Below are 19,535 nucleotides of genomic sequence, written 5' to 3'. Positions count from 1 at the left end.
ATTTGTTTGTTAAAAAAATAGAATCAAATGCCATAAGACATTGCCCGTCCACACTTGTACATCACAAGTGGAAATTACTAATCAAGACTTGCAAATTTTAAGTAAAATCATTTATTCATAATTTCTGCGCGAATGTATCTTCATAACTATTGCTTACACATAAATTAACATAAAAAAGCCTTACATTAAGATGATATAAACTCTTAATCTACCATCTGTTATAATTATTTCTATTAACATTATTACCGAACTGGTTATTACCAAAGCTGGGCTGATTCGGCCTTTGAGGGGGTCCTTGTGGGTTTCCTTGACCATAAATGGCGTAATTAGGATAAGCCACCTTATTTTTATCAATCGGATAAGCAACATTTGGCCGTGCCTGATATGGATTTTGGGGATAATTCACTCCAAATGGCATGTTAGGTCTATTTTGATATCCCTGACCCTGAAACTGTCTTTCCTGCGGGCCCCCATACCCACCAAAGTTGTTACTTTGCACCGGTTCAAAACTCTTGGGAACATTCATTGGCGGATTTACAGATGGCGCCATACTGGCCTTTGTCATACTTTGTACGCTACCGACAATGTTGGCAAGACTGGCCATATTCACCGGAATACTATTTAAAGTTTTAGCAAAATCGGCCGAACTCACTGATAAACCTTGACCACTACCCAATCCCAATCCCAAAAGATTACCTTGAGCGACATCACTCTTGTTAATATTACTCATAATGTTCGAAATTATGGCTTTAGTATCATCCAGATTCAAATCCTCTTTCTTCGATTCAAACTTCATACTTTCCTCGACTATCTCCCGCTCTTTCTCCAATTCTTTTTCTTTGACATTCTTTGAGGCCGCTTTGACCACATCCTCGAAAGTGTAATCTTCCTCATCGGAATCAATCGGGAGTTTGGGGCGCGTCTCTTCAAATTTCTTCGGTTCTTCAATTTCAGATTCGAACCGATTTTCCTCGACACTGGGATTGACGCTTCCCATGCGATTTGAAAACGGACTTTCCCGACCCGTTTTCTTCTCTTCGGGCTTTTCACGAGATTGGCCACCCAGATTTACGAACTTTCGTAACCGCTCGACTCGATCCGGTTCACGGGCTTCTAATTTCTTCAAATAGTTGATCAAACTGTGCTGTTCTTCCGTCGAGAGATCTTTGAAATTCTGGAGAAGGGTCTGCAAATCAGAATCGGACAATCCTTCCATGTCTTTATTGGTCATTTTTTCGGGACTTTTCGTCACGCGTTCGGTTACAGCCGGAACAGAAGGTTTAACTTCTTTCGGTGGTGTTTTCTCTTTCGAGCTTCCAGCTTTTGTAATTTGTTCCAGGAATGAGGCAGTTGTAATCGGTTTATTTGAATTTCTGGACGCTTCCGCCATTCCAACTACTGCATTTATTAACTGTTCAAGCTCAGCTTGAGTCACATCAGTCTTGCCTTGCAAAACTAAAGCATTAGCGATTTGTCTCGCAATTGCAGCCTTATCAACAGTCCCAACTCCGGGGACTTTGACAGGATCAACTTTCGGTTGATTCTTTTCTTTTTCCTTTTTGCGTTCGCCGGCGAGATGTATCAAACTCGCGGTTTTCTTGATCGCATTTTTGAACGCTTTCTCTTGAATTGGTTCGACCAAACCGGCCAATAGCTGACCTTTCAATTTCTCTTTAACCGTTTCAAACATCACACAATTAATCTCATTATCGAGCAAGTTTTCCGAACTATTGGCTTCGTTCTTTTCCATAGCAAGTGCTTGCGCTAATAAATCGATAACTTTAGGTCCTAGTGATCCTAATTTCTCTTCAAGAGCTGTTAAAAGTCGTAAAACAGCCACGATATTAATTTCCCCGTCATCCTCCTCTTCGGTGACCGGCGCAACAGGGGGAGGAGTCAAAACCGGTTCTCTTGTAACATCACGCATGACAGCTGGTGGTTTGTAATAACTAGGAATTTCATTCCTGTAAGATTTGCGGTCTCGTTCCCACGGCAATTCGCTGACGATCCTAATCCGTTCCCTCCTATAATCCTTGATTTTGTAATCCCTATCCCAACTTCTCTCTCGTGACCTGTCTCTGGGACTTCTGCTGTATTTATCACGTCGTGGGCTTCGCACCGAACGTTCGCGTGACGTCCGTTCAATCCTTTCACGACTCCTATCCCTGGAACCGTCCCGACTTTTGTCACGTGATATTCGAGAACTACTCCTCACAGGTTCCTCCTCCCATGGACTATGCGATCGTCGCGAACTCTTACTCTCATCGTCTCTGTCATCAATAACTATAACCTCAGGATCATTATCAGGTAATGCTGAAGGTGGCACTGGTTTGTTACTCATCGGACTATTCTTGTTCGGCTCGAATTTCTTCTTTCCCATGATTTTGAAACAGATGGGTGAGGGTTCTTCGGGAAGACCTAGGCGTTTCCTCAAAGCATCTTTCTTCAACTTGACTTCTTCGTGGTGGAGCTCGATCATGCGTTTGTTCCAAAAGTCGATCCATTCAGGTTTAAAGTCATGAGTCGAGACATCCTTACCCTCAGCTTGAAGCTCCTTATATCTATTATTCCAGAATTTTTTCCACTCATCATTATACTGAGGATGCTTCTCTGGATTCTTCTTATGATTCTTCAAAACCCGCTCCATGTCATTATCTATAGCCTTACACAATTTTTTAAACTCATCCATTTTATCGACTTTATTTTTAACAGGCGGATTTTCGGTTTTGGGTCGCCGATAATTCGGTTTTTCCCATGGCATAAGTCGCTCATTCCGGTCGTCCCTTCTATAATAGACTTCTTTCCGCGGTGGAGACCTCCTTTCATATCTAAACAACCAAAAATAAAACACAAGGGAGAATAATTGGTCGATTTACCTCCGACTGTACGGACTACGGCTCCGATTTCGGTGTGGGGGCGATTTCGATCTTGTCCTTCGACTATAAGAACGTTTTTTAGGATCATCATAGTCACTAAGATCACTACTCGACACGCTTGAAACGCTAGAAAGTGACCTACGACGACTTCCGGCAGCTGCTGGAGGCGGATTCGCAATTCGGATCTTTTTAATCGGATTGGCGACCACAGGAGGTGAGGGACTTTTCTTCTTCTGGCTTGTCTGAGGCAAATTTGCTTTATTATAAGAAAATTTATCGGTCTCGTCTGGAACCAAAAAATTGAATTTTTCACCGAAAAATCAGCCATAGATAAATACCATCATGAACTCTTGTCAATTCATCTTTATTGACTAACTCTTCAAACGTATGACCCGACAATTCAGAAAAATGACGGCCTTTGGCTATTAATTCTAAATAATGGACGGGATCTTTCTCGTATTTATCAGCTTCGACTGGTAACGGTTTCAAACGCCCAAATTTCTTTTCAATTGCTTCAGCAATTTCATGTAAAGCTATTTGCCAGTTTCTTTTATATTGTTTAGTCATATAAGGAGCTAAAGCTCGGTAACAAGTTGGAAAGTGTTTTTGCAAATACTGAAAAAAATACTTAGCAAAAAATAATGTTTTCTGATTTTTACCTGTAATATGTGCTTGTAACTCGCAAGGTGTGTTAAAACGGTCCTCGGATCGCCTTTTTTATCACACAAAATACACAAATAAGTCGGTTCCTTTGTTGAATCGTAGTCGCGCAATTCTAAGAGATATTCCAGAGCCACTAAAGGGCCAACATTAAAAACATCCAGACGTTCCTTTAATAAATATTTTTAATTATTATAGAAGTTTTTTGAGAAACATTACTTGAATAAGAGCGACTTTCTCAATTTCTCCTTCAAATCCTGGAGGAACTGGTTCTCCTGGCGCTATCTGGATGGTGGGCACTTCCTCCACGTCTTGTAATGAAGGAAACCTATCTGGATTTTGGTTCCCAAGAGCCATGGAATGGCGTTTTCCAGTTTCATGGTGAAAAACCCATCCCATGACTGGACAGGCGCAAGCATTGCAATACCAATGTTCAGTCCCGTTGATATATTTAAATTCGAAAACATTTCCATAATTTCCGTTTGGGAGAACTGCTTTGACGTTTAGTAAACGTTCACGTTCTTTCTCCTGGAAAACGAAAGATTTACAATCTGGATTAGATTTTTCGATTTAGATTAACAATTAATAAAGTCGCTTAACCGTACAACGAATCAATGCTTTATGATATAATAGATAATATTACAGAATTTTCATTTCTTTTCGTATTTTCAACAAAGATTGTTGAAAAAATTAAAGAAATTTAGTTGATTTTTGGCACATTACACGCACTAAATCATGGCGAAAAGCCACAATTTGATTATGCGTTGTGAAAAAAATAAGAACAACCACAGATCACCCACAAAATGTATTTTTTGTTTGGGAAGTAGTTCCAATGGAACTTTTCAAATTTTAAAGATACTTACCTGAAGTCTCAATCCTCAAAACAGATACCGAAAACATTGTAAGAACAACAGTGTTACTACTTTTTACCTGTTTCGTCGATGCTGAAAAATTAACAGGAGGATCACCCTCGGTGCCCGGTGCGATGGGTTCCATTATCACAATTCACTAAACACTTCTTAACTAAATCACTTGTCTGTAAAAGAAAATTCACACATAAATATTGGCCTTTTATTCGCAACATTTTTAATTTCGGTTAAGTAAAACTTACCGTTTACAAATTTAAATTTGCCGCCACAAGCACAACACAAGACGACCTATCGATTGATATTTATTTGAAAAAATCAATGAACCATCCACAAATTCACAATATTTGAGTAGTAATAAAGAGTTAAATTAAGTAATTTAAGTAAAATAAAAGAAATTATGGAAAAAAACGGGTGAACTATAGGTGTTACGATACACACAATTCAGTCAAAATAACCTGTAAAAATGAGGAAATTTGATGATATTTTAAACCTACCTGCAAATTGGGAACCTGGGATTCCACAGACGAATTCAATTTTAACAAATTTAGGTCAAATTAAAACATTTTATTTTTTCGAGACATTCTTCGTGAAGTGACGTTTATGTTTATTACTCTCAATTACCAACACAAAGAAAATTATGGCACCAAAATAAATATAGAGTTTGTAAAATTAAAAAAGGTAAAATGTTTTATTTAATTAATTCAGTATAGTCACAATTAAACTTCATTGAAATTAAATCATTAGTCCGCAAAATCGCCTTATTGATCGGGATAGGCATGGGTGTTTGCAGATCCTCAACAATAATATTTTCAAAATTTGAATCGAACGCTTTTATCCGGCATTTTACATTCGTGTTTTCATACATTTTTATTTCACAATCTCCAGCCCCTGTAACTATCACAAAACAATTAACAAATTAACATTTTTTTTTTCTATAATAATTACCACATAAACTTGAAAGTAAGTATAAATACCGTTCGCGCAAAAATGCCATTGCTTCCTGTTTTTCTGTTTCACAGTCTGACGCAACTGAAACCTTGTCTTGTGCCATTTTGCCCAAAAATAAAACACTTTTTCAAAAATGCTTTGAAGGTTATGTACGTCGATTGGCAGCCTTGATTTTATTTATTCAAACGTCAAAATACCAGTGAAAAGAAAAATGGCCGCTCTTATCAACCACTCTGTTCGGAGATTTTTGCAAACTTCTGCTCGAAGGGCCGTTCAGGTCCAAGGGCCATCTGCTGTTTCCGGTGGTCATGAAGGTAATAAATCATTTGTGAGATAATTTTTGCGAAAAATTACTTTGAGGTTAGCAGAGATTACATAACAGGTTCGTGTCATTTCAGGGGGCTACAAGATCTGGAGGAACATGACATTCTTTGTAGCATTCCCAGCAATCGCTCTGTGTGCTGTAAACTGCTACTTGGCCCACTACAATCAGCCCCATGAACGACCACCGTTTGTCAAGTATGAGTATTTGAGAATCAGAACTAAGAGGTTCCCGTGGGGTGATGGAACCCGCTCTTTGTTCCACAACCCCCACACTAATGCTCTCCCTGATGGTTACGAGGATGAACATTAGAGAATAAATTTTTAGTTATCAATTGTATCTTGCATTCTTAAATTAAATAAAGTAGTGGTATTAAATGTTATCCATCTCGCTTTATTTGAGTTAAATCGATAAGTCAATAACATTTACGTGTTTAAAACATCCGTCAAAAAGACACTGGAGTGTTGTTTTCATCGTGTTAGGAAAGTAGGGGCGTTAGTCAATAACTTTATTAAATCGATGTTTGTTGTTGAGTTAATCAAAATGAATCAAACATCAAGAACTGGTTTAATAGCAAGCCCTACAAAAAAGATTTACAGAGCACAAAAAGTAAGTAATCATTGCTTTATCCTTAAATCAATTTCTTATTAAGGTATCTACGATTCAATTGCGGGCATTTGCACACTCTGCACCCTTCGTCCTTAAACCCTTTGCAGGACTTTACAACCCTTATCCATACGGATGTTCACTCCTTTGCAATCATCCAACAGATAACGAAGCAAAGGAATTATTAAAAAGAGTGAAAGACTCTTGGGTAACAATAAACATAAAAGTTATAAAAGCAAAAAAACACAAATCTTTTAGGCCACTGAGGGCAAAAACTTGTTATTAACTGAAGAAATTGAAGCCATCAGAGCCGGATTCGAAAATTTTCAACCCCTAGAGAAAAACAATCAAAAACATATCCAAATAAATGCCCTAGATAGCGTCCCTGAGGAATTATTCAGACGGTACAAAATCACCCAAAATAGTCACATTTTACAGAAATTATAGGTACACAGAGACGGACTCGAGACCTTTAACACCCGCTCCCACATTGGCAAGTGCTGCAACCAGAGCATCGGGATCTAGGAGGTGTGTCACGCCTGACCCCGCTCCTACCAATCAAATTCGAGAAAAGACACTCCTTATTTTAGATTTGAGGCGGAGCCACAGTCAGGTACAGTGCCACAATGTCGCAAATAAAACAATATGTTGCGTGCTGCACCATTTATTTGTTACTAAATGGGTATTCTAAAACAAATATTGTGGGATTTTGTTATGATCCTTGATTAAATAAAATGCTATTATCATTTCATAATAGCTTAAGTATGTATATAAAATTGGAGATATCTTATTGATTAGTGATTACTTTGCGACCATGTGGAATAAAAAGCGTCTTTTATAAAATACAATTAAGTAGGCGGGACGGAAGCAGTCTTATCAATTCGCGGTTTTAAACCCTCCCACCATTAATACTAATTTCTTCCTCCCCCAATAAAACTGTGGTTTCCGTAAAGGTTTTCCCTTTCACCCGATCTTCAAGCCCCTCCCCTGTGTACGATAGAAGGGGTGAAATCTCCACCTCTGCGGAAACCACGCCTCCTGCTTTTTCGATATAAGTCCGATGTAAGGCTAATAAATCTTGGCGTGCTGTGAAAGGACAGTCTTTACCGACACTATCTGTATTTTTCATTGCACTGAATTCACTTTTCCGCGGCACTTCCCAAGTCACAAACCGATCACTGAATGGAAAAACGTCGAAAATGAATTTTTCAATTTTGATTCCGTTGGGTTTTTCCGGTGTGATCGTTTTTCCGTTATCGTCAACAAAAGGAATTTTTTTCTTCGCTACGTGTAACTTCAATTCTTCATCGAATTCATCACTAACCCTCTGAAGGAATGCAGTTGTGAATAAATGGTTGCAAATATTGCCAGCACTGTAAACAAGGTTTCCCTCCTCGTCGCGTAAGTGCGCTTTTTCTTCCGATATTTCGCTGTATTCAACGACTTGGAAACGACCGTTGATTTGACAAACCACGCCTACCGCTTCAGTTGGTCCCGCCTTTTTGACTACTTTGGCCGCGCAATCGCCACCTTTTTCGATAAAGTAGCCAATGAAAACCGGATCGGCGACTTTAGTGAGAATGTTGTCGACGCTGTGGGCGTGAATGTACTTAACGCCACGCCTCCGCATGTCGTCTAAAATTCCGTTTACGTTCAACGCCCGGTATATCCCGCCGTTGCCGTCAGGGGCTAAGGCAACTAGATTTGGGGCTTCTAATATAATTTTTCCGTCGAAATCAAAACATGGTAGAAGGCCCTGCTTAAATAAGACCACATTTTCGGGGTCAAGGCCAAAGGAATTGTGCGATTTGAGGAATGTTTCAGTCATTTCGTCCGTGGGGCCACTTGTCATGATATACCAAGTGACTTTACCTGCCTTTCCTGTGTATTTCTTAGCCAAATGTTGGACCCTTCTGATTCGTTCGGCCTGGATTTGGAAAATGGTCTTCCCAGAGGGTAAGCCGACCGAGTACATGCCTTTGGGGTATGTAACCCCCAAACGGGTGCCTTGCCCCCCTGCCAAAAGCAAGACACCAACTTCCCCGGCACCAATTGCCTCTAAACCTCTTGTTCTGTATTTTTCAAGCGTTTCACTGTCACAACCTTCCTCCGACTCGAATTGTGAATGAGGAATTGGCTTCATGTCTTCTGTGTCTGGGGCCACGTCTAGGAAATTTTTCGCTCGCTGGAAAAGCTTCGTACTGGCGTCCAAATCCAAACTTTGCAAGTGTTGCAAGAAATTCTTTTTTTCTTCATCACTAAACGTGTAAAAAAACTGCAATAAGTGGCTCTGGTCCAATTGTTTCAATTTTCTTTCAATTTTATCGAAATTTGCCATCGTGTCACTGGGATTATTTCAAATAGAGACAGCTGACAAAATACTGTCAAACAAACGTCATAAACATGTGATTTTGACAGGAGACGCTGTCATGGCATGGAAGTTCCTCTTTGCAAGAACCACCAATTATACGCATACAGAGAGTTCCCACACGAGTTGGGAGCTTCGATGAAAGTGTTTCACCGAAAACAAAGTCGCCGACACATTTATTGACAAACCCGAATGTGTCGAGGTCATCGACCCCCAGCTCGGTCAAGGCCCTCAAAAAGAAAACTAAAGAAGCTGAAGAGCCCCAAACTAAAGAAAAACAAGAAGAAAAAAAGTCTGACGATGAGGAGGAAGCAGAGGACGAATTTATTAAACGTAGAGGGAAAAAAAGGAGGAAGAAAAGGGAAAGTTCGAGCGGAGCGCCGGCTTTTCAGACTTCAATTGACCCAGAAACACAGGTGAGAGAAAAGTAATTATAGAAAATCAGAGTTTGTATCATAGGTTTGCAATAAAAAATTTGGTTCCCATGTTTGTCACAAAAATGTAATTATAAACCTGAACCATAGGTGTCGCTTTTAGGTCGCTACGATTGGTCCAGACTCGCACAACCCCAGTGCTCGCCCCTCCCTGGTACCAGCCACCCCTGAAGAGGCTTTGGAAGTCCCCAACACGGGGAAAAGGTCCGCCAGGCCGTCAAAATGTTGGGATGTCGACTCGTTCCTAGATGTTGAAATCTTGAAACAATTGGGACGTGAGTTAAATGAGGAAGTGATTGATAATGAATTCAACCAGAAAGTAATAAACTAATGAGAGTTGTTATTCGGTAATTAGGTATATACTTGTTTTCTAGCGACGAACTGCATTACAAGAAGCTCTAAAAACTGTTCCAAAAGATAAAACAAATTGTGAAGCTCTTATTAAAATCCAAAACGAGTTAAAATTGCCTCCTGTCAATACAGAATTATGGTTGTCTTTACCACGTGTTTTTACCCGCTCTAGTGCCCGATTCGAGCTCCCTCTAGATAGCAGGACCTTAGAAACTATGACACCTCTCCAATACATCCAAAAGAATGTCAGTATTACAAGCCCTAGAAAATTATTATACAACTGCATTTTCAACAAGTTCAAAATCGACGAACTTGAAGCGACTAGTGAAAGAAAGATTCGAGGAAAAGTACGTTTTTATTTAAATTTTTTACAAGCTTGATTATTATTGTATTAATAGGACATCCAGAGTGCGCTGAATTTGATGATGGGTAGAGCAATGACAGAGAAACAAGAGAAGTACTATCGCGATTTGATTGGTTGGAAAGATGATGACGTCATGGATTTTAAAACGTTTTGTGGCTTGTGCGCCCTCTGCGAACGTCTCTTGGCTCCTGAGTATTGTGCACAGTTACCAGATCGGAAAAACGATCCTTGTCACGAAGTAATGTTGCTGTTGTTTTGTTTCATGCAGTATGTTTTGTTTTTTTAAGATTGAAACAGCCGATTTTGAAGCATTAACAAGGAAATTATATGGAAAAAAGGTGGACAAGAACTTGGTAGAGATCCTACAAGGGATTAAGACTCGTTAGGGATTTTTTATTAACTTTAAAATAAACAATGTAGAATTGTTGAGTCTATAAACGTGACTTTAATGCAATATGTACAACACTGACATCTAATAACTTAAAAACTAACTTAAAGAGGTAATCAATATCTATTTTTTTTGTTTTAATTAAATAATCACTATACATCCACAATTACTGCCGACTCGAGGAGTCGATACCAAGTAATTTTTTTCTTCTATCAGTGATACATGTTCCAATCTACTAATTTATTTAGAATACCGTACTTTCAGTTTGTATTGATTTTTTTTAACAGTTTACATTCATCCGTCAGTTGGGATAAAAAATGAAATTGAATGAAAGTACTAAGGGAACTAACTGAACAATTCCCGTTCATCAATGGTCCCACACAAATTTCCCAACAATTTCCTTGCTATCACAACTTTATCACGACTAAAAAATAAAAATTAATACACTGAGATCTCAATTCCCGACACAGATTACTGAAGCGCCCTCTGTTTTACCTCACTGTCACTAACATGTGTCAAAAATCGCAATGAAATATTCAAAAAACATTGATTGTCACTTCGTGGTCGCTTCAAGTCAATGCAAGTTGACACAACAACTGAGCTTTTGCCGAACCAAGGGCTCCAAGTTCAGGCAAAAGATGTCCTAAAATGGAGGAATACATCATAACTAACATTTACTAAAACTACACTACACTTGCACTGACTTATCCTTCAGTTTTTCATCGAAACTGTCGAGAAGTTTGTATTAAAACCCAACAATACTGATTTGTTTGTCGTACAAAGTGCTAAAAAATTATAAAAAATACAAAAAAGTGTATTTATACTGGCGCTAGGGGGCGTCCGTTAATTTAAGTATTCGGCCGAAATGTGAAGCAGAAATCGGGGCGCGCCCTCTCGCTGCCAACCTTGTAATTACTAGACACGAAAACAACTATATTGCTGTCCTAAACATTGATGCTAGTGATTGTTCATCTCATTTTCGATTCAGAGTACCGCAACGGTTTGCAGGCTTGCCAACCGTCGGTCAGATTACGCTATTTGGCACAGTTGATTGAATTCCATGGCTGCCAATCGAAGCGGTACTCTGGATGGGGGTGGCAAGACTGACGAAACCTTTCTTTGCCGTCTGGTTAAAGTTAAAAAAATTCCGGATACAATGGCACAAACATCTAAATCACACTCTATACAAAAATGTACATGTTTTTCCACGCACAATTCATGTCTGGTATCAGTCGTTTTTAAAATATGACCGGAGATTCGCTTTTTTGAATGTAGGCAGTGAAGTATTTTAAAAACGACTGACACTGCTTGACGACAGTTAACCTAGTAAAGGCCTAGCGCATATGAAAATAAAAATCATTAAAAAACACTTTTTTACACTTTGTGGATGAAAAAATTTGGCTCAAAATAATCGAAGCAGTTTTAAACATTGAGATGGAAGAAAATTCTTCTACATTTACGAGATGAAAATCTCTTCATTGGGATAGAAATGAAAGTTTCATCTGACATACATTAGTTTCACATGAAATTAAATCGTATATACAAAAATGTACAAAATATTTGATTAAATTCACGAAATTAGAAGTGTTTTGTGCAGAATAAATCACAACTTCCACTAAAAGTCACGTCAGGATCCTCCGCGACGTTTAATGAGTGTTGTTTAACATTTTTTATACTAGACAAAATTAAACGGTAATAAGAAACAAGCAAGTATTTACAGATAGTGCAGCTGGCATACAAGCTATTCTAGTGACTTATTAGCTTGGTGTTGGTACCAGTGAGACGAACATCTCTGTTCAGGAATATACAGTGTCGTTAAAAAAATCTGTAAAGCGCGACTATTCTCGAGCTTGAACAAATTTTTCTAACTATAATAAAATAAATAAAAAACAAAATCAGAAATAATAACGAAACTGTCCTGAAACTGCGGGTTAAACAGCCGTTAATAAAAAATGTTTTGATTATATTTTTGTTTGTCCTGTGTTTGACTAGATTTGCGAAAAAATCGAATGGAATGTGCATTACTCTTTTTTTATTACTTCAAACATCACCTCATTCCCAGAACAGTCTCAATAAATATATTTAAAAAATGATAAACTATCGTTATAAAAAGTACCTGCTCAAAGCAAAAATCTATTGGCATAAATAATATAAATAACAATAATACAATACACTTTTGTCATGAATTTAAGTTATTACAAAGGTCCGCAACGTATCTCAATATATAAATGTTGCGACGATAAATAATCGGTTATTTCCTCTTAAATTGTATATTAAAACATAAAAAACCTAACAAATAAAAATAGGGAGCAACAACAATAGTGCCTAAGACATTGCAAGAAAAACGATATAAATCTTCGCGAAATCGCTTGTAGCCCGCATCGGCTTTATTTTTTTGCAGGACAAAGTTTGATATTTCCACAAATTTAGTTACCGTTTGTATTACGATGTGCCGCTATTATCGCGTTTTTATTGTTCGAATCAGTCCCGTAGATCTTGCCGGCTTTCTTCGCCATCGACCCCAATAACTCCTGAGATAACTTGTGAGCAGACTTCAGGGACGTAAGCCATTCTTTTAGGCCTATTTCGTCCTGCAACAAAAACAACACCTTTTACGTCACTTTCCAATTATTCTCACATACAATTTATTACGGTGAAATTTAAATGTCTCGGTTCTCTTTGAAACTGCTCTAACAGAAGATGTCAAATAGAAATCTAAATGTCAAAAGTACATGTTGATACAAGTTGATTAATTGCCTGAAACAAGCACATATCTTCCCCCGAAACACCTTTCTTTCGTAATAATTGATTTAGTTATTTGTGCTCAAAAAAACAGAAGCAATTGCATTTTGCAACATACGCTAAAACGTTTCCTTTGTTCTTCTATTTCCTCCAATCCCGGTTAAAAAAATATTATTTTTTAATTAGTTCGAAACGTACAAACAGGCGATGAAAAGATGAATCGTGAATAACGCTCCTAATGAAATTACAATAAAAACAATGTAAATTGTATGTAAACACACCGAAATACAAATCGTTTATACCTACATTTAGAGCTGGGAAAAGCTAAATGTATACACCTGGGCGAAGTCTAAATGCGTATAAGCATAAGCAGACAGAACAGTGGCGTAACAATATTCCACTACAAAAAATTGCAATTTGAATTCAATTATGTATTTTAAACCAGCTCCCCTTCTTTGTCGTCACCTGAGAATACACGCTTTTTTCAAGTTCTACAAGTTTAAGTTCGTTATAATATTATCAAAGATCGTGATCTGTTATTTCAGTCGACCTGACCCATGCATAACAATCCACCCTCACTCAAATTTTGGGGTAAAAATAATATTAATTTAACCACAAATCAAATTCCCCACTTCACCACCTAATTTACATTTTTTCATTGAAGAAAAAAACGAATGAAATAATAGTTGAATCAGAATAATTTTCATCTTTCAATTTTCACAGTCTTTGTTCTTCTGTAAATAGCACTTACATAAAGAAAAACAATTATGTTGTAGAAACTCTCAATAAAAACGCATTTTCGTAGTCAAATACACGCTTAATTTATTCGTAATTACGAGATAAAGCAAACTGAAGTAAACGTTGACTTGTTTTATTTAATTTTCGTGTAATTTATTTCGCTATTAACGAAATTGGATAAACGTACTGTTAAAAAATAAATTAAATTGTGAGAGACGTAGGTGTGTAATTGTTCATTACGAATTTTACGGCCATTTTCAAGTTAATTAAGTAAATATTAAACAATTATTATAATTAAATTTATGTAACAGAAGGTGTTAAAAGCCAAATTTTCATTGGATGATCTATAAAATGTAATCAAACAACCAAAATTGTTCGCTCATGATGGTAGCGCGACGATGTTTCAAACTTTCAAACAAACTCTTTTGATTTTTTTGTATTTAATAAGAAATATGAATTGAAACTTAACACATTTAGACAAAAGAAGAGACGATGTGGGATTGTCTTATGTATTTTCGGAATTTTTCAATCAGTTTACATAAAATTCTTTTTTGAAAGAATAATTGTTTAAATTTTATCATAGCTCTGCTGTTGCTATTTCGCACAAGTAGCCTTAATCTTTTCGAACTCGACTGTTAAAATATGTACTCCTTTTCTGGGAACTTTACTCTTATATAACAAGCGCTTGCAAAAAACCAATTTCGGCGAACATTTAAGTAAATATTAAACAATTATTATAATTAAATATATGTAACAGATGGTGTTAAAAGCCAAATTTTCATTGGATGATCTACACAATGTAATCAAACAAACAAAATTGTTTGCTCAATAAAAGGTAATGATGTTTCAAACTTTCAAACATTCGCTCTTTTGATTTTTTTGTATTTATTAAGAAATATGAATTGAAACTTAACACCTTTAAACAAAAGAAGAGACGATGTGGGATTGTCTTATGTATTTTCGGAATATTTCAATCAGTTTACATAAAATTCTTTTTTGAAAGAATAATTGTTTAAATTTTATCATAGCTCTGCTGCTGCTATTTCGCACAAGTAGCCTTAATCTTTTCGAATTCAACTGTTAAAATATGTACTCCTCTTCTGGGAACTTTACTCTATATAACAAACGCTTGCAAAAAACCAATTTCGGCGAACATTTTAAATCAATTTTACGTTCCATAAAATCAGCATCGAGTCTCTTGCGGTTTACCCTTCAATTCATCTCGTACATACTACATAAGTCTTTTTATCACCTCCTGAAACCCTTTGTTTCCACTCACCGTATTTGTGAGGACAATCTTCCCATCCCTCATCCTGACAACGATGCAATTTTCATTTTTCACTTGCACCAACTCCGGACTAACTTCCTCGACTTGATCCATAAAGACCATTTCCGGTTTAGCCGAATCCGGATGCAGTTCAAGCCTGTTGGGGTACAACTTTGCATACCTCATCTGCCAACTCGACATCCAAGGCCCGCCTAATTTTTTAATATAACCGTGCAAAATACAGTCCGATTCTTTCTCATCAAGGTCGAAGAGTTTCTTCTGTTTGGCTTTCTTCTTATTTTCGGCTCGATCGGCCTCGTAGTTGATCGTGTCAAATACGGTTTCAGCGACTTCGTTTTGCCACCGTTCGGATATCACCAAAGGGAAGTTTTTGTAGAGTTCTTGGTCGGCGTCGGTCAGTTTGATTCCTTTGGTGTCCTCCTCGTCGAAGGAGCCGATGTCGAAGGCGTCGGCTGCGTTCACTTCGCCTCGAGGGGGTATCAAAGGCGGCGTGTATTTCTGAAGGTAGACCTGCTGCCAGTCGATGCCGGCAAAAAAAGGGTGCTCCTTGACTTCATCGGCCCTAAACAACCCCAATTAAGCGAAATTTAACACGATTTTGAGACAGTGACATACCCGTTGCCTTTACAACCCAGTCTTTTATCGACGTCTCGCTGAAGTAAACCTTCCAGTAACGATTTCAATTCTTTACTAAACGAATCGGGAAGTTCGACGTTCTGTAAATCCAAAACTTTATTTATTGTTTTTTTTAGCAATGATAACTGACCATTGTTAACGTCATCCTGTCGATTTCGTGCTTGTCTTTGGTTTTGTGTTGGCGGAACGGCGAATGTCCTTTCAATAATTTGTATAACATACATCCGAAACTGAACCAGTCGGCACTGGAATCGTACGCTGTGCCTTTTGACAGCACTTCCGGTGCCATGTAACCATGAGTTCCTCTGTATACATCACATTGTCAATTGAAAAAAAAATTTTAGAAAAAATTACTTACACACTGGCGTGGGGTTTCTTTTTTGAAAAATCACAGGCTAGACCTAAATCAGATATCCGAACATGGCCATGTTCGTCTAATAGAATATTTGCAGGTTTTAAATCTCTATATACAATATACCTCCTATGCATATGTTCCAAACCTGTAAAGAAAAAAGAAACTGTTAACATTCAAAGAGATCAATAAATCGACATATTGTACAAAAATCATTTAATTACAAAACATTTAATCAAATATATTTTTGCGCTAAGCGCCTTTTCTTTCAAAACGTAATACTTAAAGAATATTTTCACTAAAATTACCAAAAACATGAGCTTTTCTGATTAATTAATTTAAAAAAAAACAATACTTTTGTTCTACTTTTTTTAAAGCTCGCCTTCATGTGCTGCTTTTAAATGTTTACTTTAAGAATCTAACAATTTTTAATTACAAACTAAGATCATTTTTTTGGAATAAAACAACTTGATAAATTTTCTATTATTTCTACTTATTTCTATATTATCAAATGTAATCCAATTGGTCCTCATATTTTTCGGTGATTTTCTTATTTGGTTTTGTTAAAGTAATTATACGTAGGTAGTTGAAAAATAAGTCAAAGATAAAGTACTAACATTGTTACGTAGAGTAAAAGGGGATAGGACAAATCTGTTCTTTAAAATAAAAACAAGTTACATTTTTAAATAAAAAAATGTTCACAGCAAATCTGAATTTAGTAGATTTTTTAATAATATCGACCAACACCAAAATACGCCTTACGCAAAAAGGGGTGCATTTTATGTCTTTTGGGGTGCTAAATGTTGTTTGAATGCTTTTTTAATGTTTATTGGTAAGATTTTGAGAAAATAGCATTTGAAGACCAAACTGTTTTTTCTAAGTTGTTTTCGAGTGCCTTTATTTGCAATATTCTGTTCAGAAAAAAAAAAAGGTTTGGTTTAATCACGGTTCTTAAATTCCATAAAACAAAAATACAAAAATAAGATCCTAGAAATCAAATAACCTAGATCAACTTACTCATAAGACCTCCATAAACTCCGTAATGTACATTTTCATCATTTAAAGAGTTACCTACCTTAATATCTCATGTATAAAACGTAAAAAAATAATTTCTCATTTATTAACATAGTCTTCATAGTTCAATTCAAATTTAGTTTCAAGAGACCCGAAAATTTAAATTACGTGGTATAATTGTGAAAGAGCACCTACAACTCCAAACAGATCAAATTTTCGTAATATACCTAGTACTTGAAAAAACGTAATCATACGATAAAGCAAAACCGATACAAACAAGCGGGTTTCAAATATGGATTCTGATAATATAACATTAAAAATCACTTACTACTCGTATAATGTATTCTGTTTTCTTCTGAACAGGAAAACAACAACAAAAATAGACAAAAAAGCCATTTTCTCAAAAGTCCGATGTTCACAAAATCCTTCCAATAAAAATTAAACTGTATTTCAAATACGCATTCAGCAATATAAAAGAAAAACATTAAGTACACGTACATTCTCTTGCACCTTAAAGGAGAGAAAAAAAATGGAAAATTTGTTTAAAACAAATAAAAACATTTTAATTTGATTTTGTATTGTTGTTTTCGATGATTTTTACAAAATACAGGGTTATTCACGGGAGGGTTATTTCTGATTTTTTTTTGCCGCAACCAACAATACCAATCTCACAAACTACTAAATTAAATATGTTATTTCTTTAAAATTACAAATCAAAGTAAGTTGGATAAATTTGCCAGAAATGTCAGATTGACAGATAACCTATATTTAATCAAAATTCAACATATAAATTAACAAGTTAAGTTAATATAAAAGGTGTTTGAAGTGTCTATCATCGACTTCTAAACATGCGCCTAGTCGGTTGGTAAACATAACAAAACATGTCGCATCGTTTCAGAGATAATTTTTTTACTATAATGTCACAGAGACAAGACTAATAACAGCTATCGTGGATTTAGTTATAATTATTTTCAAAATTTGAAATCAAGAAGTTGTTGCAATATGTATAATGGGTTGCGGCAAAAACAAATTCAGAAATAACCCTCTCGTGACTAACGTTGTATGAATTAAAATAGAAGAACACACTGTAGGTAAGTAAATTCAATAAACGAAAACTGTACTAATACAGAAAAAAAAGAATCAAAAAGTTAACCGATGGATAATGTACCTAATAGTTAACCATCTAGAAAGGTTTTTCAGTTTCTTTTTTGACAATTTACCACTAAAGTGGTACAAGTACTACTAAAAATGGCTTTCGAATGTTTTCATAATATTTTGTAGTACTGCTGTTCATACGAGTACCTACTACTGATATTAAAGTGTAGCTTTTTTCTTAAAAAGGAAACCTCGATGACGTAATACATGTTTCATGAGCTGAAAACTTACCTAATATCACTTCGGCAGCGTAAAATTTCATTTCAGACTCGTTGAAGACGCCGTGTTGGCTCAAATGATAATGCAAATCGCCGCCATTCATCAAATCTAATATGAAACAGAGCTTATCGGGCGTGTGAAACGCATACGTCATACAAACTATAAACGGACAATCCTGTCCTGTGCTTACAAGGGACAACATAATGCGTTCGTTTAACGCCAAAGTCTCCCCTTGTTTCATTTTGATCCTTTTCTTGTCTAGACATTTCATCGCGTACATTTTCCCCGTGTCGGCCTTCCGACAACCGTAAACTTCCCCGAAGCCGCCCCTGCCTATTATCCTGTGCACGCTGAAGTCGTTCATAGTCAGCTGCAAAAATAATACAAATTACATTTCAACCATTTCTCTTATATTTTTTTAGGAACGAAAATGACTTTAATGGAAAGCTTTTCGAGGCTAATTCGAACTTTGTTTTTTTTTCAAAATGTGGGAGAGATAAATTGTGACATTTATTACCCTGCAGTTCTTTAAACACAGCTATCATAACTCATGTCATATGCGTACATACATACGTCCAGATCGGCTAAATTCGCCCTAAAAAGAATATTACGTATTTACGAGCCTTATTTATGAGTTGGGGAAAAACAACATGCAAGAATTTCGCTATTCTAAAGACTTATTTGAATAATAACAAAAAGTCCGCCGACACATTATCTCTAGTCTAGTTTCAAACTCATTCAATATGATAACAATTTAGAATGGATTATTCTATTAATAATAAGCTTTGCGAAGCTAATAATCCAACATTTCTCAAATCCCTCAAAGTTGCAATAAGTTTCCCAATCAATACAATCTGCGTCAGACATTAAACAACACTGATTTCGCATTGTCTATTGTGGAAACAAATCATTTTTGTTGTTAACTCAACTGTTATAAAACGGTTACTGAAAACTGTTTCATTTAATAAACAATTGTCAAAATGTTGTTATGTTGGTAAAACTTACACGTTAACAGTTAATCAAGAATTTAAAATTGCCAACAATTGTCATTGTTATTATTCTCATTCCATTGCGCCTGAGTCAATATTTTGCTGAGATTTTAAATTAAAGCCTTGAATTACTTTTTTGCTTCGTGTCTTATTAATCGTCTTTCTTTAAAATTTTTATAAACATAACTGACGATTGACACGACAGGTATACAGCTG

At 36.3% G+C, this 19,535-nt stretch overlaps 6 protein-coding genes across 9 annotated transcripts in view; 2 read left to right on the top strand and 4 right to left on the bottom strand.

The window, feature by feature from the left end:
- Nucleotides 1-78: 78 nt before the first annotated feature.
- Nucleotides 79-5,026, bottom strand: LOC123004256 (uncharacterized protein CG7065-like). Of its 2 annotated transcripts, XM_044397426.1 has the most exons (7): nucleotides 4,900-5,026; nucleotides 4,467-4,572; nucleotides 3,756-4,064; nucleotides 3,536-3,706; nucleotides 3,215-3,491; nucleotides 2,877-3,162; nucleotides 79-2,828 (listed from the first exon to the last, which is right to left on the bottom strand). In XM_044397426.1, exons 2-7 carry the CDS (start codon nucleotides 4,530-4,532, stop codon nucleotides 209-211), a joined length of 3,729 nt encoding a protein of 1,242 aa, XP_044253361.1. In that variant the 5' UTR covers nucleotides 4,533-4,572; nucleotides 4,900-5,026; the 3' UTR covers nucleotides 79-208. The 2 variants fall into 2 exon arrangements, with proteins under 2 accessions (XP_044253361.1, XP_044253362.1); XM_044397427.1 differs by lacking the exon at nucleotides 4,467-4,572 and having other exon boundaries at nucleotides 80-2,828; nucleotides 4,900-5,007.
- Nucleotides 5,027-5,069: 43 nt separating this feature from the next.
- On the bottom strand, nucleotides 5,070-5,541 carry LOC123004273. 2 transcript variants are annotated; one of them, XM_044397450.1, is made up of 2 exons: nucleotides 5,351-5,541; nucleotides 5,070-5,299 (listed from the first exon to the last, which is right to left on the bottom strand). In XM_044397450.1, the coding sequence occupies exons 1-2, from the start codon at nucleotides 5,454-5,456 to the stop codon at nucleotides 5,094-5,096; spliced, it is 312 nt and encodes a 103-aa protein (XP_044253385.1). In that variant the 5' UTR covers nucleotides 5,457-5,541; the 3' UTR covers nucleotides 5,070-5,093. The 2 variants fall into 2 exon arrangements, with proteins under 2 accessions (XP_044253385.1, XP_044253386.1); XM_044397451.1 differs by having other exon boundaries at nucleotides 5,070-5,293.
- LOC123004272 (cytochrome c oxidase subunit 6A1, mitochondrial-like) lies at nucleotides 5,488-6,057 on the top strand. The gene is made up of 2 exons (XM_044397449.1): nucleotides 5,488-5,667; nucleotides 5,752-6,057. The coding sequence occupies exons 1-2, from the start codon at nucleotides 5,565-5,567 to the stop codon at nucleotides 5,985-5,987; spliced, it is 339 nt and encodes a 112-aa protein (XP_044253384.1). The 5' UTR covers nucleotides 5,488-5,564; the 3' UTR covers nucleotides 5,988-6,057.
- Nucleotides 6,058-6,132: 75 nt separating this feature from the next.
- Nucleotides 6,133-10,389, top strand: LOC123004262. The gene is made up of 9 exons (XM_044397436.1): nucleotides 6,133-6,284; nucleotides 6,328-6,489; nucleotides 6,540-6,685; nucleotides 6,729-6,894; nucleotides 8,700-9,065; nucleotides 9,187-9,402; nucleotides 9,458-9,781; nucleotides 9,833-10,036; nucleotides 10,086-10,389. Exons 1-9 carry the CDS (start codon nucleotides 6,195-6,197, stop codon nucleotides 10,182-10,184), a joined length of 1,773 nt encoding a protein of 590 aa, XP_044253371.1. The 5' UTR covers nucleotides 6,133-6,194; the 3' UTR covers nucleotides 10,185-10,389.
- LOC123004266 (UDP-N-acetylhexosamine pyrophosphorylase-like protein 1) lies at nucleotides 6,930-8,703 on the bottom strand. The gene has a single exon (XM_044397442.1). The coding sequence runs from the start codon at nucleotides 8,617-8,619 to the stop codon at nucleotides 7,171-7,173; it is 1,449 nt and encodes a 482-aa protein (XP_044253377.1). The 5' UTR covers nucleotides 8,620-8,703; the 3' UTR covers nucleotides 6,930-7,170.
- LOC123004261 (G protein-coupled receptor kinase 1) overlaps nucleotides 10,221-19,535 on the bottom strand; it is a 50,995-nt gene continuing 41,680 nt past the window's right edge. For both annotated transcript variants that reach the window (XM_044397434.1, XM_044397435.1), the window contains 6 exons: nucleotides 18,343-18,700; nucleotides 15,949-16,090; nucleotides 15,721-15,895; nucleotides 15,570-15,670; nucleotides 14,946-15,516; nucleotides 10,221-12,777 (listed from right to left, as the gene is read on the bottom strand). In XM_044397434.1, the coding sequence (XP_044253369.1) occupies nucleotides 12,613-12,777; nucleotides 14,946-15,516; nucleotides 15,570-15,670; nucleotides 15,721-15,895; nucleotides 15,949-16,090; nucleotides 18,343-18,700 (1,512 nt within the window). In that variant the 3' untranslated portion in view covers nucleotides 10,221-12,612. The remainder of the gene's footprint in view (nucleotides 12,778-14,945; nucleotides 15,517-15,569; nucleotides 15,671-15,720; nucleotides 15,896-15,948; nucleotides 16,091-18,342; nucleotides 18,701-19,535) is intronic.

This window comes from Tribolium madens, unplaced genomic scaffold (genome assembly GCF_015345945.1).
Source record: "Tribolium madens isolate multiple individuals breed KSU strain unplaced genomic scaffold, Tmad_KSU_1.1 Scaffold_1;HRSCAF=32;Tcas5.2_LG8, whole genome shotgun sequence".
NCBI lineage: Eukaryota > Metazoa > Arthropoda > Insecta > Coleoptera > Tenebrionidae > Tribolium > Tribolium madens.
This window is presented reverse-complemented; position numbering and strand designations above follow the sequence as displayed.

Coding starts and splice junctions, on each gene's coding strand:
- LOC123004273 (XM_044397450.1), bottom strand. CDS start 5,456: ATGGCACAAGACAAGGTTTCAGTTGCGTCAGACTGTGAAACAGAAAAA. Junction 5,300..5,350: donor CTTACTTTCAAGTTTATGTG/GTAATTATTATA, acceptor GTTTTGTGATAG/TTACAGGGGCTGGAGATTGT.
- LOC123004262 (XM_044397436.1), top strand. CDS start 6,195: ATGTTTGTTGTTGAGTTAATCAAAATGAATCAAACATCAAGAACTGGT. Junction 9,066..9,186: donor CAATTGACCCAGAAACACAG/GTGAGAGAAAAG, acceptor TGTCGCTTTTAG/GTCGCTACGATTGGTCCAGA. Junction 10,037..10,085: donor AAAACGATCCTTGTCACGAA/GTAATGTTGCTG, acceptor TGTTTTTTTAAG/ATTGAAACAGCCGATTTTGA.
- LOC123004266 (XM_044397442.1), bottom strand. CDS start 8,619: ATGGCAAATTTCGATAAAATTGAAAGAAAATTGAAACAATTGGACCAG.
- LOC123004272 (XM_044397449.1), top strand. CDS start 5,565: ATGGCCGCTCTTATCAACCACTCTGTTCGGAGATTTTTGCAAACTTCT. Junction 5,668..5,751: donor TGTTTCCGGTGGTCATGAAG/GTAATAAATCAT, acceptor GTGTCATTTCAG/GGGGCTACAAGATCTGGAGG.
- LOC123004256 (XM_044397426.1), bottom strand. CDS start 4,532: ATGGAACCCATCGCACCGGGCACCGAGGGTGATCCTCCTGTTAATTTT. Junction 3,707..3,755: donor AGAAAGTCGCTCTTATTCAA/GTAATGTTTCTC, acceptor TATTTATTAAAG/GAACGTCTGGATGTTTTTAA. Junction 3,163..3,214: donor ATTGACAAGAGTTCATGATG/GTATTTATCTAT, acceptor TTTTGGTTCCAG/ACGAGACCGATAAATTTTCT.